This window comes from Puma concolor, chromosome A2 (assembly GCF_028749965.1).
Source record: "Puma concolor isolate L17-30 chromosome A2, mPumCon1.1.hap2, whole genome shotgun sequence".
Lineage (NCBI taxonomy): Eukaryota > Metazoa > Chordata > Mammalia > Carnivora > Felidae > Puma > Puma concolor.
The window spans coordinates 30,201,599-30,219,686 of record NC_141668.1 but is presented as its reverse complement, the minus strand read 5'-3'; the positions used below and the strand labels follow the sequence as shown (position 1 = coordinate 30,219,686).

Sequence of the window (18,088 nt, the reverse complement as noted above, 5' to 3'; positions counted from 1 at the left end):
TGCTTCCTCTTGCACTAGCATCGTCTCGGTCTGTGGCAACCTTCAAACTGCTCAGGCCAAAACCTTGGACTCCTCTCCAGTGCCACTTTCTCTCATACTGCACATTCATTTCACCAGTAACTTCTGCAGGATCTGATCTCTAAAATACACTGAATACTGATCTGTGTATCACTACCTCCATTTCCACCTCCCTCATGTGAGCCACTGTCTTTTGTAACCTGGCACCCATACTAATCTAGACTAACAATCTTGCCAATTTTCTCCTTCCACCTCCGATATTATCCACACAGCAAGCTGAATAAGAACTTCAGAGCATGATTTACTCTAACCCTCTGCTCAACCAGACCCTCAGGACTTTGCACTACTCTGCTTTCTGCTTGGAAGTCTCTTCTCCAATGGATAAGACTTAATCCTTCACCTCCTTCAAATTTTTGCTCAATGCCAAATTTGCAGTGAGGCTTTCCCTGATCATCCGATTTAAACTATCACCACCTGCGGTGCCCAGCACCCCTTTTCTCCTTCTGTATCATATTTATCTCCATCACACATATCTCCAAGTGACAGATGAGATGTCTTATTTATGTATGTATCATCTGTCTCCTCCCCCTAGAATGTAAGCTCTATAAAGACAGTTACTTTATTGCCATTGCAGTGAACAGTATCAGACACATTGCAGACACTAAGCAAATATTTGTTGAATGAATACTCTATATTTTAAACACCTGATAGTTTTTCCATAGTATTTGTATCTCAAAAATTGATTTTTTTTTTCCTATACGAATGTTAATAAATGTAAAAGTAATCCCCAATCCAGGTTTGGCCCTACAGAGCTGTGCAACCTCAGTTGAGTCACTTTGCCTCTCGGGGCTCCATCTGAAAAATGACAGAAGTGGATTATATGATTCCTGAGGCTCTTTTCAGCAATAAAATTCTACTTGGTAATATCTGACCAATTGGCCTTATAGACTGCTAATCGTTTGGGGGGAACAATTCTATCATTCTTTCTGTTTGAAAATACAAAAAGAATGAAATATGTTTGGTTTCTCTTATTACAAATTCCAAACTTGCACAGCAGAGGAGCCCTAAAAGAAGCAGAGCCATTCTAGCACTAACTCATAGACCACCTTTCCTACTGAGGTGAATAACATGATGTATTCCCTAGATGCTGAAAGAAAACTAAAACCCCACTTGACATTTAAAAGTAAAAAGAAATATTGTTTCTGTGTTAACATTTATGATTACTGGTCACTAATTACCTTTCTTAGAATCTCATCCAACAAGCCCATGTTGGCCTCCTGAGCCTTTATTGTGTGGGAGAAGAATGCATAAGTCTTCTTAGACATTAATTTTTCCTCCGGGGGTCTTTTAACTCCCAAAATTAGACAAGCTTCAGAAATATCTTCCTGAAGAATGCCACCAGCTTTAACATATTCCTGGGAATGCAGTTTTGGTTAAAAGTTATTTCCCTGATTTTTTGTATTCACATTTTCTTTAATAAGTGTAGCAATTAAAGGCACAATCTTTTGAAGGCATAGACTCTGTATGCATTGGAACAAATAACAGAACAACTGCTTCTAATATTTTTACTTTCTGGCTAAAGATCAATTTAATACTCTTGACTTTTGTAGCAAAAAAAAAAAAAACAATTAGAAAATTTACCACCTATTCTTATTTAAGTCCCGTTAATAGTTTAATCCAAACCACTAACACACATGATTTAAAAATACTTGTGAAATGTATAATTTATATCAACAATGCACTGAAACACTACATGCAAAATAGTAATTTATTACTCAGGTTTTTTTGTTTGTTTTTGTTTTGTTTTGTTTTTTTTTTTTTTTTTCTTTTTTTTTTTTTTTTTTTTTTTTTTTTAAATTTTTTTTTTTTCAACGTTTATTTATTTTTGGGACAGAGAGAGACAGAGCATGAACGGGGAAGGGGCAGAGAGAGAGGGAGACACAGAATCGGAAGCAGGCTCCAGGCTCCGGGCCATCAGCCCAGAGCCCGACGCGGGGCTCGAACTCACGGACCGCGAGATCGTGACCTGGCTGAAGTCGGACGCTTAACCGACTGCGCCACCCAGGCGCCCATGTTTTGTTTTGTTTTTTGAGAGACAGCCTGAGCAGTGTTGGTGGGGACAGAGGGAGAGACAGAGAATCTTAAGCAGGCTCCACACTGGGCATGGACGTCATGGCTGTGAGATCATGACCTAAGTCAAAATGGAGAGTTGGAAATTTAACCAACTGAGCCACCCAGGCACCCCTTACTCAGTTATTTTTAAAAGAAAGACATGTATCTGCAATATTTCCTTTCCTTTCTTTCTTTCTTTTTTTTTTTTTTTTTTTGGTTCAGTTAGTATTTATTACTGCCCTATTCTGTCCAGCTGACTGTGCTACAGATGAGATGATAAGATACACAAAAAGGCAGACAACACCCCTCCTGTAAAGGCACTAACAAAACATAGTAAAAAAGAAGTCAGGAGCACAGTAAATGAGACCAAATTCAAAAGAATTGTGCACAGCAGAACCTAAGTGATACAGTAGTTTAATGAATACTGAGATAATTCCTGGGTAAGACTACCAAGGAAATATGCAAACTTAAAGTAATCTTGAAGCCTAGGTAGGATTTGGAAAGATGGAGGTGGGAAATGCAACATGGTAATATCAGTAAGAGGCACTGAAGGAATACATACAAATTTGCAGCCTGGAAAATAAGGAGATATTAAGGGCATAGTGGGTAAATCAATTTGGAAAAGTAAACTAAGTATTATCATGGTGAATATGATCTTTATGGGATAAAAAAAATCATCATTTATTAATAAATTAGTACATGCTTTAACTGAGTTCTTTTCATGAATTATCTCATTTAATTTTCATAAAACTCCCATGAGATGGGTGCTATTATTGTGGCCATTTTATCAATGGGAAACCTGAGGTTTATACATTCAACTGAGATTGAATAGCTAGTACACGGAGGCAATAGACAGTCATTTCAGATTTCTAAACAAAAGGAGCAGCATGATCCAGGCAGAATTAAAAGAGCACCAAAAGTGGCCGTTGAATAAAAGGAAGATGAATCTAGTTAGGAATCTACTTCAAAGGAAGCTATAAGAAAGACACTACAAGAATGAACATATAATTCATACCTTGTTTCTTTGAAAATAATCTATTTACCCATTTATAGCAGACTGGTTAAATAAATCACAAAAAAATCATGGAGTAATTACAACAGAATAATTATAGCACAGCCATTAAACAGAATGAAGCAGATCTCTATGAACAGACATGGAGTGAGTGTCAGGGTATGTTGTCGACTAAACAAATAAGGTGCAATACAGTATGTATAGTATACAACCTTCTATATAAGAATACACACACACGCACGCACGCACATTTTTGCAGACAGAAATATAGAAATAAAAGATGAGAAATGACAATACTAACCTATGCAGTGGGTGGGAAGAGGATCTAAGGGATTAAGATAAGAGGAAGACTTCTCTGCAGCATATCACTGTACATCATTTTCACCTTTGAAACTTGTAAATGTTTCACTTATTTTAAGAATATAATTAAATCAAAAAGGATATTAAAGCAACTGTTAAAATGTATAGAAAAAACACAAATAAATCCAGCTGTATATCACAACGATGGTGTAACTACACATTGTATAATTCATATAACTTGAATACAACACTCTGAATATTTGTTGTGAGATATATTCTAAAACAAAAAATAATTTTCAACTAAAAAAATTAAACTCCATTTAATAGGTTTATTTTTTTTATTGAGGTAGAAGTGACATACAACATTATATTAGTTTCAAGTGTATAACATAATAATCGATATTTTTATGTATTGCAAAATGATCAGCACAATAAGTCTTGTTAACATCCATCACTATGCATAGTTACAGAATTTTTTTCTTGTGATGAGAACTGTTAAGATCTACTCCCCTAGCATTAATAGGTTTATCCTTAGTTGTAATATTAGTATTGTGATTCCAAAACTATTTTATGTATAATATAGGATAGAGCAAAAAACATGCATTAATGTTATAAAGAATTAAAATGTTCACTGCTGGAGAAAACATACAAATATAAATTTTTAAAGGTAAGAAAAACCTGCACTGTTAAAATTTCTAATGGAAATACCAGCATTAACTCATGATTAAATAATATATGTATATGTATATTATATATGTATGTATGTATTATATGTATGTTATATGTATATATATGTGTATGGGTATGTGTAATCTGTGCATTTCTTAGTTTGTCCACTAAAGGGGCTAAGAACGACACTATCCCGGTAAAAATAAGCACACCTAACACGAGATATCAGATCTTGGTTTCTATATATTAAAAGAAATCAGGGTTCCCTGATGAAATGGCTAATCCCAGGTGTGGGGCAAAAAAGCACAAGGTGAGGCTAAGACCATATGTTGCTGCAGGAAACAAGAAAGCTCAAAAATAAATGGATTCATGTCCAAAGACATAGGAGCACCCTTAAAGAGACCCTCTATCTCAAATTTGGGATAATTTGGACATTTAAGAAAATGGTTAATAGATTATCAGCAAGGGAAAAGGCTCATACATCCATAATGATACTCAAAAGAGTGGAAGAGAAAGGAAAAACTAAAGGAAATCTGTTTTCTGCAGAAGAATATCAGCAAATAACTTAGAAGAGTGATAAAATTAGAAAATCATCATTTTGCAAGCTTCCACGGGAAAAAATGATTCAGGCAAAGATTATCAATGGATGCTAACTAACATCTTTAGCAAAAGGTGGTTGAGACACAAGCAGGAGATTCACCGGTCTCAAAATATCATCCCACAGATGACTCAGTAATTACAAAGGGAAAAAGGTACTTATACAATGGAGAGATCTGGTGGTAACCACCTCCGCCAAGTGACCACAAATTTCTAACCTTGGGACAACCTGATATATTGTGTCTCTGATGTGATCCAATGGGAAGAACATAGATCACTTATATCACATTTATATCAAAAGTGTTTAACCTGAATGTAAACACCAGAATAAAAACAAGACTAATTACAACCAGAAGCAGATGATTCTACAAGTCAACTAGCCTGGACTCTTCAAAAAGAGTCCATACCACAAATCAAACAGGTGTGCTGTTCTAGATTAAAAGAACTAAAAGAGACATAACAATGAATGCAATGAACCTTAATTAAGCCTCAATTAAAATTAAAAAAAAAATAGGGGTGCCTGGGTGGCTCAGTCGCTTGAGCGTCTGACTTGGGCTCAGGTCATGATCTCCTGGTTCCTGAGGTCCAGCCCCACATCGGGCTCTCTGCTGACAGCTCAGAGCCTGGATGGAGCCTGCTTCGGATTCTGTGTCTCCCTCTCTCTCTGCCCCTCCCCCGCTGGCGCTCTGTCTCTCTCTGCCTCTCAAAAATAAAGAAATGTAATAAAAGAATTTTTAATAAAAATTTAAAAAAATCGTGAAGACCATTGAGACAATGGGGAATTTGAGATGGGCTATGTGAAATGATATTATGGAATTATTAATTTCTTAGGTATGATGGTTATGTAGGAAAGTGATTTATTCCTAGGCAAGGCAGTTTTTTATTGACCTTAGTCTCCCCAGTCCCAGAACTAGAGTCACACCTGGAGACATGACTATAGGACACCACCTCCTTCGAAAGGCAATCCCTCCACCCCTCAGCTGGAGAAAGCATGCAATGGAGTGAAAATAATACTTATTGACTGAATACTGGACCCAAGGAAAAATTCTGAAAGAGAAAGGAATACTGTCATGTGGCATTTACATGACACTAGCAAACATTTTATTTTTACTCTGATGCTCCTTCATTGAAAAAATTAGAAATGTTTACCTTGTCGTGAATGGCCCGCCGATTGGAAGGCTGTATTAAGACTTTGTACCCCAGGTTGGTGATCCCTTTGATGTGCCGGGGGGCCAGGGGTGCCCTCCGCTCCCAGGCGTTCACATCCTCCCGCCTCAGGGCCATCACAGCCTTGTGGTGAAGCCCTTTGTACAAGCTGAGCCCCAGCCTGCCCAGTTTGGTCCTTTGTACTCGTAGCATCTTGAAACCTGGTGACTGAAAAGACACCATAAGAGAATAGCGCAATAAAAGGCAGGAGGGCTCACAGATCAGTTCTGGTCTCCTGAGAAATCTGCTGTAAAATCCAACCAACTCAGATGGAACAGATACAAGAGAGAGGAGGAGAACCCTAGATGATAAAAAGTGCTCCTTTACTCAACAAACCCAAATTTCCACCAGTGACTTTATTTATTTCCAAAATAAGAAAGTACTGAGCAAATTATGGGACACTAACCAGTATCTGCTAAGCCAAAACCGTTCTTTATACACAGTAAAACCTTGGCCGGAGAGCAGAATTCGTTTCAGAAACGTGCTTATAATCCAAAGCACGTGTATATCAAAGCAAATTTCCCCATAAAAAATAAAGGCACCTCAGATGATTTGCTCCACAATCCAAAAACACTTATTAAAAAATGATTACAATACTGTAATATAGTACAAAATAATAAGGAAAATACAAAATATAAAGAAAAATAAACAAATTAACCTGCACTTACCTTTGAAAACTTTCGCATCTGGTGTGAGGGAGACAAGAGAGAGGAGGGTTACTGTGTAGGACAACTTTCACTATCACTAAGGGAATCCCTGCTATCTGTTAGCTCAATGGAATCTTTTTCTTTACATGCAGCTTTAATGAGGAACCTATCCAATGACACTTGCTTTTGCCTTCTTTTGAGGATTTCGCGGAAATGGGACATTGCTTTGTTAAACAGGTGCATAGCTCTCACTGCTACAGCCTTATGGGAGCGGTTCTTTCCTACAAAGTTTTGCACTGTTTCCCACATTTTACACATCTCCCTAATCTCACTTGAAGTGACCGATTCCTCTGCCTTTTTCTCTTCGTCCTCTGCAGGTGAGATGTAGATGTTAGATTTATAAAATCTTGCAATTTCAGCCACTTGCATACCTCATTCACACTTCGCGATGATTTCCTTGTTAACGTCCACCGTAATCATCTCCTTCTTATTGCCTTTCTTTTCAACTTTTTCTGCATGGGGGCTATTGTATAAGCTCACACGGATATTGACTACAGTACAGTATTAATAAACTCTTGTCATATACTGTATTTAATATAACTGGCAATAAGGCAGCAAAGGAAAGGGTCTTTATCTGCAGGCAGCCGGACCTAGAATGGAGCAAAGCACTCCCAAGCTTACTCTTGTATGGAAAAGCAAACGACTGCCTATAGGTGCTTTGAAGTGACAAAACTACACTAGTGCCAGTTGTGGGCACCTTCCAATGTTCTGGAAAATCACTGATTTTTGCCAAACACCGTGACCTGAGACTGAGCATTCGAGCATGGGGGGAGGGGGGCGATCACCCACAACCCCGCAGCGAGAGAGAGAGAGAGAGAGAGAGAGAGAGAGAGAGAGAGTTGTGATCATGTGGCATTCGGTACCGCATACTACTCATATTGCAAAACATCACTCTTTTATCAAGTTAGAATGTATTAGAAATGTTTGCTCGTCTTGTGGAACACTCGCAGAACAAGTTACTCGCAATCCAAGGTTTTACTATATACGTTTAATCAACCATGTGTCCAGCACAAAAGTTTTAAGCATGTTAACCTAAAATGCAAGTACAGGAAGATAATTTGTGCCAATTTTGATGGCATAAAGGTTGGAATCCTATAATCATGTGCAGGATTCTTGACAATCCAGCTCCAACCTCTTTCGAGTTTTATCGCTGACCAATCCTTAAACTAGTGCTACTTAAAGTGTGTTTGGAGCCTGTTGTAGGTCAGTGAACTGCTTTTTACAGGTCCTGTATGAGCTATGTAGAAATAGGAAGTAAGCACTTGTAAATATTTATATCACATGATCATTTTTGCAGTAATTCATTGTTATTGAATTTTATGAAAGTGTTGGTCCTGGCAGATTAGAAATTTAAGACAACAAAACTAACATGTTTCTTCACCATTGCTGTTAAAAGTTTAAGAAGCACTGTCTTAACCCTCCCTGACTCTTTTGTTGCTATAAACATGCTGTTCCCCTTTTCAGGATTTCCTCTTCATACCACTTCCTCCTGCTTTTATATTAAACCCAGACCTATCTCAACCAGTTTTCTAACTGCTATTCCAGATTGCATAATTCCACTCATTTATTCAATCAAGAAATGTTGACGAGAGGCTTACTATGCATCGGCAGAGAGCAAATTTTATATAAAAGCATAAATATCAAACAATACTCTGTTCCTCTTCAAATGGTTACATATACTTGGCAGTCAAATGTCATGTCAGATGACAATTTACTTTCAATGATTTTATGTTTAAGGATGGCATCAAAATATGGGGACTAAATGATGTCACACCTTCTAGAAATTTCCCACCAATCACTGCTGACATAGATCAAAATTCTTATGGAACACATTTCTGTTACATCAGACTGCAATCTCTAAATCAGACTCACTTTGCAGATGGAAGTTTTGTCTAAACAGTGGCGCATACAAGTGCATTTCCTGGGGGCAACTACTTGCCACTTGAGATAGAAAAATTATAGGTCAACTCACAACACAACAGACTAAAAGAACAAAGCAAACAGCAAGGAGATCAGCTAAGAAGCTTTAGAAAGAAGAAAGGCAGGAAGAAAAACAATGTCCACAGCAAGCAAACACGCTGATGATAGAGCTCAGGCTAACTTTTACTTGGGCCAAAATACTGATGAGCAAAACTGCCATATATTCTATCTAATTTTTGGTTTATTCATAGTTTTGTTTTTAAAAGAGATTGTATTAGACCCAAACCCAAGCCCGAGCCCACAACACTTCTTCTCCCCAAAACAAAGGGAAACCTGCAACTCTCATAGAACTGAAGTCCCTATGTTCTTAAATAAAACCAATTCCAAAGACAAGTGAGGTTTGTTGAACACACAGATGAGCCCAGAAATGGTCCCATCTTCTGAGCAGGGGCTCTATTTCACACACCATAGGTGACCAAATGACCCTGCATCCACTATTCTTAGTAGCAATTCTTGGAGCCAATATGAGGGAACACAATCAGATAAGTTAGTCTCTCTCCTCGTCCCAAACTTGATTTATAATCGCAGCCTCCCCTCACTCAGTGACCATCCCACCCCTTCCTCCCCACCTCCCTTGTCTGGGGTGGGGGATACAGTGTAGAGTCACGGACATACACACACATGTGTTTGCAAAGGCAGAACTTTCCGTGCAGGCTAGAAAAGGAAAGGAGCAGGGAGCGACACTCTGAAGTTGATTTGGGAAGCTGCTTTCACTTTCACTTCTTCTAGGGAATTCTCAACTCATAATTTCTGTAGCTTTGCTTTTAAATAAATGCAACAGTAGTTAGCAATGATTTAGCATTATGTACCAAGCACTATGCTGAGCTCTTTATAGACATTATTTCATTTCCTCCTTGCAAAAATCTTAATGACTAGATAACTGTTATTATCTCTATTTTACAGATGAAAAACTGAACTGGAGTCCGACTAGAGTTGTTGCTTTTAAGCAGAAGCAGGATTCCCGGGTTAATATTTAATACTTGGGATTTTCTCTTTGTCAAAGCCTGCAGATCCACACCATGTAGGTCTGACACATGCTACCGCTGCCAGCTCGTTTCAGAAATAAAAGAGATCCATATGGCATCGACTTTACTAGAGTAAATGATCAGTTCTCCCCTCCAGGATGGGGTGCTTCCGTGGATCCCTTTCCCATGTGCCACCGAAAACCCTTCCTGAGTCACTGCCAAGGTAAATTCTAGGTTTCTGGGTGCTTGGAAAAAAAAAAGATTCAATTATAGCAGGTATTACTGTGTTAGTAATTGCTTGAACCTTGAAATTGTGTCTCAACATGAAACTTTCCAGGCCCACCATTCATTTCACCCTAAGGTCATCAAAAAAATCTGTAGCAGTGAGGATTTCTTCATTGCTCTTAGGGAGGGCACTGCAGGGTCTGGTATTTCATGGATATGCCCAGGTGGGCTGTTTTGGATTTCCCTGTCCTGAGTTTTGTGGCTTTTCCAAGAATAACAGGAAATAAACGTAAGGTGTATTTCTCACAATGCTTTCAATGCAACGAAGCAGGAAGACCCCTGGCTTATCTACTGGCTCTAGTGAGTTCACTTGACAGTGCGAGGTGCTAATGACAGCCTGTGGCAGGAGAAAGGAGAATGTGGGAAAGCAAGAAAATGAGAGGAGAAGACAAAGGAAGAGTCAGAAGAATAAGGAGGAGGAACAGGAGAAGAGGAATACGGGGTAGAAAGAGAAGTGTCACATAGGCAGTGGAGGGAAATAAGACTCTTCTCCTGACAATTTCTAAACAGTCTTTCCTTCAACATATGAAAGACCAATGTTCCAAATACCATAAAAATGAAATTTAAAAGATTCTTCTCTCTGTTTTTATAAAATCGGATCTGCACTAAGATAAATGTTTTTACTTACCTAGGATCAATCAGGAATTTGAAATGACTCTAAACACTTATGGGAGTATTATAGTGAATTACACAGACATGTACTGTGTTAGGAGGAAGATTAAGTGGCTGGACGTAGCAATAGAACATACTCTGTGATACCACCTTACTTCTCTTTCCATCTTTCAATGGGGGGAAGACTTAAGAACTTCTTTTAACTTCTAAATTCTCTATCTTTGCAATGTACACATGAGAAAGGGGCAGAGGGAGGACATGCTAAAATGTCCTTAGTATTTTCTAACCTTTTCAAGAGAAGTGAAAAGGAAAATGGTGATTAGATGACAGGATGGATGGATAGATAGATAGATAGATAGATAGATAGATAGATAGATAGATAGACAGGGCAAGCCTGGCATTCCATACATATCCCACCATTTTCTTTCAGTTACTATGAAATAAAAGATCATCATCCTAAATCACATGAATGAACCAAAGAAGATTTTGTGAGATGTATGCATAGAAAATTATATCTGACAAAAAGCCACCTACAAGGGCAGAGAACCACAGCTCCATGGCCAAGAGTCTTGGCCCACACTACATATTTGGTATCCAGACCATAATAATCCTGGAGAGGCCCGAAAGAGTTCCAAATTAATAGGACACCTGGTGATGGCTTAGAACTAATCCAAATACCTCCCAACCCCAAGGCTTGCTAGAACGAGGCTTGGGCATGCAACAACACCATCCTCCATACTTTCACTTCCCCTTGCGTAGGTACACTCTTGTCATGCTTCCACACGAAACCTTTTATAAAACTGTTAACGCTATGTTAACAAACAAATGAACAAACAAACAAACAAAAAACAGTAGACTTGGGGCAGGGGGAATCTAATATTAATTAATCTGGTCTAGGAATATTCATTTTTTCAAGCAGCTTCTCAAAGTCATCCAAAGATCTAAGATCCATGACTCTTCTGGTCTTTAGCCCACAAATTTAGTATCATTGAGATGGAATGCAAAGTTCATTTTAAGTTGGACTCTAATCCAAAATGTTTATCTGCTTGTCTGTCTCTTTGCTAAACTGTAAATGCTTACTCTGTGACCTTGGTACATAACTTGACCTATTTGTGTCTCATCTGCAAAATGGATTCGTATTGATATCTACATCTCAGGGCTATTGTGAAGTTTATCTGAACTCATATGAGTTAAATACTGAGTACTGTCTCGCATGCTGTTAACACTCAATAAATGTCAAGAACAGAAAAAGGCTCCAAGCCTGCTTCCACCTCAAAGGTGAACACAACCACACCACTCACAGAAAACACTACCTTTCTGTCATCTTTGTCACACTGTAGTGAGGCCTTCACGAGGACTCCACATTGATCCCCCCTCCCTTCTTTATATTTTTCAAGGAAAACAAAACAGAGCCCAGTAAGCCCTCTCTTCACTCTGCAGGCATGGGTGTTCAAGATAAATAATTTAAATACAGCATTTCATTAAATTTATGATCCATTTTTTTCACATTTTAGCATCCCTGAAAGAGGAATGCATTTAAAAATTTTTTTTTTCAACGTTTATTTATTTTTGGGACAGAGAGAGACAGAGCATGAACGGGGGAGGGGCAGAGAGAGAGGGAGACACAGAGTCGGAAACAGGCTCCAGGCTCTGAGCCATCAGCCCAGAGCCTGACGCGGGGCTCGAACTCACGGACCGCGAGATCGTGACCTGGCTGAAGTCGGACGCCTAACCGACTGCGCCACCCAGGCGCCCCGAGGAATGCATTTTATAATTGATAGCATCTTAGATTAGATGAAAAGGGTAATAATGTTGTTATTTCCCATGCGAAATATACCATTTCTGTGATTCCATTAATTCCATAGAATTTTTTTTGTGATCTTACCAAGGAAACTTGCCACTGTTTGCAATGTTGTTTCTATGAGACAATTAACAAGATAATATTTCGAAAAATGTAAACTTCTGTTAAATGGGCACTGCATACATACCGAAGATCACTTCCAAAATCCTGAGCCAAGGTCTGTTAAGGCTTACATAAAGTCTTATTTGGGGGTGGGAGAGAGGATTCCATCGCAAATAAATCAAAGTTCTGATGATGTCACCAGTAACAAGTGAGACTGACAACAAATACGATTGTCTGGAGAACGGGAGTGTCACTAGGGAAAGCTGGCCTAGATCTTTGTCCTCCTAACTCACTTCACAGAATGGCCACAAGCAGACAGTGCCAGAAGGTCATGTACCCCTAGATTCACTATTTGTTATCGAGAGAAAGGGGGAGGGCAGCGCAGGTGACAAAGTAGACACAGAGAGAGACATACAGGCATCCATGCAAAGTGCTCTTGGTGGGTTTTTTTGTTTTTTTGTTTGTTTGTTTGTTTTTGCTATCAAGTATGTGAAAGCTACCACCGGGGTCAATACTTGGGTCCCATGAGTAGCTACATCGGCATAATCACAGCTACACCTTACCCACATTCTGATAACTGATGGCTCACAATATCAAAAAATGTTCACCTTTGTTCAGGTTACTAGACACTCGCTCTCCCCTTCCCTTCTTCTCCCACACTTCACCCCACTCCCCTAAAATCAGTGTCTGAAAAGCACATCTCTTCTGGAAGTTGTCAGGGCATTTAGCCCAACTCAATCAAGCAGAGTAGGTAACAAATGGTGGTCTGCCTGCGCTCCTTCCTCGCTGAAGTGCTCACCCTGGACTCACAGCCCCACAGGGTCTTGGGAGTTTAACTTTCTCATGCCTTCTAGATCCATTAGAGAGTAGCCTGGGGACGGCAGTTTGCTGAGGGGGCCCTACCTAAAGAGAATGGCCAGCCCAAGATGGTCTGGGTGAGAAGTTTATGATCAGAGTTTGGCTAAGCAGGCCAGAGATGGAAAGGACAACCACACACAAAGAAAGCTGGGGGTAAGGGAGAGAATTGCCCCCCACAGTCTCCATCAACCACACACTGCAGCCAGCCAACCACCTGATAAATAAGCGCAGAGTCGGAAAATTAACAGGGTGTTCCTTCTACAACTTCAACGCCTATCCTTTACTCCCCAGCAACAGCCCTCCCTTCCCCCGCCAGGAAGAAGAAGAAGAAGAAGAAGAAGAAGAAGAAGAAGAAGAAGAAAGAAGAATAAAATAAAGAAAAGAAAAGAAATTCTAATTGCCACCCCTTCCCTTTCCTTTTCAGAAATTCCAGTACGGCGCCCACAGCCCTTCCCCGCTCCAAGGGAAACGCTCGCAAGGGAGGCCCAAACGCTCGCCACCCTCTCCCTCGCCCGTCCCGGCAACGGCCGGGTTCCGCGGAGTCGCCAGGTCGCCCGCGGCGCAGGGTTGGGGAGGCCGAGCTCGCCCGCCCCTCTCCGAGGACAGTCGGAGCCTCGCCGGCGACCTCCAAGTGCAACTCGCTGGCTGAGCCCACCGCCCGTCGGCCCAGCCCCTTCGGGCGGCCTCCTCACCTTGTCCTCTCTGCTGTGCCGACCGGTCCTGCCGCCTCCGAGCCCCCAGCTCCGGACTGGGTAGGCTCCGAACTCCCAGCAGAAATTGGGATGGGAGCCGGGAGGAGGAGGTGTTTGCTCAACTTCTGAGGACGTCATGCCTCTTCCTCCCACAGCCAATCAGCAGCCGCCCTGAGGGAACAACCTTCTGCTCCGCCAATCGGCGGCGCTGCCAGGTGCTAGGTCATGCCCTGCCCCTGCTCCTCCCCGAAAATCCTTCTGCCTTCTAGATCTCTGACCTGCGTGCGTCCTTAGCTGGGGGCATCACGTTCTCCCAGGACTTTGTAACTGTCCGTAGAAAGGACAGGCGGAGACACTGAAGGACGAAAACAGTCCGGACATTATACACTAAATAGATGTGTGTACCTGCTGGAAAAAAGTTGCAAGCCCACGTGTATTACGTTTGTTTAGCGATATACACTTCTCAAAGCATTTTCACAGCTTCATAATAAGCCGATGAAGCCAAGTGACAATTCTTAGAACAGTTGAAGAGTCCAACAAGCTGAGACTAGGAAATTAAGTGTAGTGTATCCCATGAATATTAAGAATCTATGTGTATATGACGAAGTCTGCTATTCTTAAAAAGTCTTGAATGGCCTTAAAGGGACAGGGGAAAATGCATTTCATAAAGACTAGCCTCAGCACTAGACACTGAAGAAATGCCAGATGCTCATCTGTGGTCCTCCTAGGGAGTCAATGGTCAAAGAGTAATTTTCCCTCCCGTTTTTATAACTTTCTCCAATACTTACACTTTTCTCATACCCAGCACGAAACTCTTGTATCAACAATCTAGAGCTTAGAACATTCTTATAAACTCTACTTGTACTCAAGTGCAGAGAAAATTAAAGTCTTTTCTGCAGACTGAGACTGTCCTCTGTATCTTTAACTTTACATACCCAAAATCATATTCCTAATCACTCCTCTAAAGCCTTTCCTTCGTGCTGTTTCCCAGTTCCATTCTTGATATCACCAGCTTCCTTATCACCACTGGGCCAGAACACCAAATCTGTTTCAATTCTTCCTGTAGTCTGTCAACCTTACCCCTGGGGTTGACTCCATCCTTTAAAATCCCTCTACTATCTCTCTTACCCAAACCTCTTTTATATACTACCTAGATCATATTCCCTTAAGGACACAACTCTGATCATCTCATTAGCCTGAGCAAAAGCCCCTGGGACTATCCACTATTTGTGGACCATTGTGCAAAGTCCTTCACACAACGTGTGAGTTGCTTAAGATATGGCTAAAATCAGCCATCTTAGCTTTATTTCCATAGAAGAATCAGCCTTTAACGAACACTGAAACACAGTCTGTGCTTTGCTATATCCTTAAGGATTAGGAGCCTGGATCAGAATCCTTACTTTCCCACCTTAAGCTGTAAATCATGGGCAAGTGACTTCATTTTCAAAAAAAGCCTAGGTTCCCTTATCTGTTGATAGACCAATAACAGGAACTACTTCAAGGGGGTCATTATGAGGATAAGAGAAGATGATGCCCAAAGTGCTCTTCCAAGTGTCTAAAGAAACTGACAGTTATTATTTATCTCCCATCACTGCCTGTCCACTTATCTGTAATTCTTATTGACAAAAACACTCACCTCTCTAAAACTAATCCATCCTTTAGGGTTCAGCTCAAATGCTACTTCATCAATGAAACTGTCCCTGAATATCAAGCAGATACGATCTCTTCCTTCTCTCTTCTGGGTCTGCCTCTCTGGTTGTACTTACCACAGTCTTCCTCATGCAATAGCCATTTCTATCTATCTTATCTCCATTTGTCATCACCAATGGCTCATAAAAACTTTAATAAAAGCAAGTATATGTTTATGTGTGTATATCCTTATTCATTTTTATTCCATTGCGTCTAACACAATACTATGCATATGACAGGCCAGTCAGAGTCTCAGAAGGAGACATGGCACAATCCAACCGGGAAAATTAGGAGACACGAAAAGAGTAAGTGTGTGCAGCAGTAAAGGAAGGCAAAAAAAGATGCTGCCACATCCTGGGACTAGCAGCAGTGAGAACCACCTGCAAGCCTTAATGTGGCCAGGGCAACAGATTATTACCAGGACTCAGAAAGAGCTCTAGCTGTGGTGTAGCTGAAGCTATAGAAGTGTCACTTGACAGTGGTGGCTTTTTTTAGCGGGCAGGAAGCTGCCTAAGGAACCGATAACTCCACCCAGAAGGAGCCACCTAAGGCACGAGTCAACAAACTTCTTTTTGTAGAGGGCCGGAAAATAAAGTCTTTAGGCTTTGCAAGCCATAAGATCTCTGCCACAATTGCCCAAATCTGTCATTTAGACTGTAAAAAGCAGCCACAGACAATACTTAAATGGATGGGTGTGACTGGGTGCCAATAAAAGTTTATTTATAAGAACAAATTACAGGCCAGATATGGACTGGGGGGCATAGTTTACAGACCTCTGGCCTAGGTAATGAATAACCCCCCCTTCATTCTCCAGAACACAAGGAAAGGCAGAGGGTTGGTGCAGCCCATAAATGTTAGTCCCTTGGAGACAGAGCAGGTACCAAGGGGGCAGAAATTATAGAAGATTCAAAGGAGAATATTCAGCACAAAAAGTGTTCAGCAAATGCTTGTTGAGATTAATGAATCATATGACTGGTTACTGTGAGTTCCTCTACAAATGGTTGAACACTCATGGGAAAACTCTTTCCCTGAATGGACAAATTTGGGAATGGGCCCTGGACCATGGTGACTCTACCAAGGATCCATAAGGCTCAGTCAGCCTCTCTCTTGCTTTAATTTGAAACCCCATGCACTTCTGACCTGCCCTCACCTTGAATAAATATTAACCTGGCCCCAAATCCTTCTTCTGTGAATTCTAAACTACTGTTCAAATGCTTATGGTATGCAGGAATTTTGCTAAATATGCACACGAGAAATACTAGTTCTTAAAATGGGGAATTAAAATGTTTTTCATCATAGTCATATTTGTTGTAATAAGTGTGACAGTTCTCAGAAATTTCTTCCCAATGAAAAGGGGCAACAGATGAGATTAAAACAAACCTGGGATATACCCCAAGTCAGCCCCCACAGTCAACCCCTCAGACACCTTCAATATGAGCGACCCATTTCACCCATGTGGGGCGCTAGGTTGACACTCTTAAATTAGAAAGCTGATCTGGGGCCACTCAAGCTGCGTCTCTTTCTCCCCACTTCCTTGACTTCCTCTTTTCCCAAATTGCTGCTTTGGTTTTGCCCTTCCTGAGAGACAATGAGGGTAGTAGTTAGGTATCCAAACACTGCAGTGAGCTGAACCTAGACATAATCCCTCCTTTTCCACTCACTAACAGGCCATCTTGTTTCATCATTTTCCCCATCAGGATAGTGGGATATATCATAGAGTTTGCAAGAACATTAAGTGATGCATGTTCTCAACATATGTGAGCTATTATTGGTGCTTACTATTTTATTCTATCTCATCTTCTCCTCCCCCCCCCTTTTGTGTGTGTGTGTGTTCAGAATTCACTCTCAAACTTAAGTGAACTTTGCTATAAAGAGAAAAGAGGTGAGCATTTGGAGGGAGGTGGTGCAAGGAATCCAGCGTACTATTAAGTTTGTTCTCTTTATTTCTCAAGATTTTATGTTTCTTACATGAACAGCAATTTTTACTATATCACCCATAATCTATCCACCCTAATAAATTATTCTATTATAAAGACAATTTTCTTGTAGGCAGAAAGTGCAAAGTCAAATGTACAAAATAAAAAATCATTTAGGAAGGAAAAGTTTCTAAATGACAATTACTACTGTTGCCTCCCCAGTTATCTTAGGAATGAAACATACCTTCGTTATCTTCAAGCAATTTAAAACTCTGATCAGGTAAGGCAAGAGCAGAAACCACCCACAGGTAAATCGTAATTCCTGCAAACAGGTTTTGGGTCGAGATAGTGATGTCCCAAAGGACTGTTCCCTCCCACCCTTTCATTAGAAAGCAGAGAAAACTAATTCCTAATTTACCTCCTCTCCCATTAGCAGCCCTTAAAGAGCATTCCTGACGACAATAAAACGCAAGAAAATTCCAAGTTCCTCGGCATTTCCAGAGTCAGCTTTTGCTGGTTTCTAATGTTTCACAAAGTCCTCAAGGGTGTTGGCATCCCTTGAGAATT

At 40.5% G+C, this 18,088-nt stretch overlaps 1 protein-coding gene across 2 annotated transcripts in view; it reads right to left on the bottom strand.

The window, feature by feature from the left end:
• Positions 1-14,075, bottom strand: part of AASS (aminoadipate-semialdehyde synthase) — a 65,133-nt gene extending 51,058 nt beyond the window's left edge. The window contains exons 1-3 of one of the 2 annotated variants that reach the window (XM_086691404.1): positions 13,917-14,075; positions 5,858-6,082; positions 1,257-1,433 (exon numbers count right to left, since the gene is read on the bottom strand). In XM_086691404.1, the coding sequence (XP_086547530.1) occupies positions 1,257-1,433; positions 5,858-6,082; positions 13,917-14,054 (540 nt within the window). In that variant the 5' untranslated portion in view covers positions 14,055-14,075. The remainder of the gene's footprint in view (positions 1-1,256; positions 1,434-5,857; positions 6,083-13,916) is intronic. The other variant, XM_025929608.2, reaches the window with a different exon arrangement.
• Positions 14,076-18,088: the final 4,013 nt, after the last annotated feature.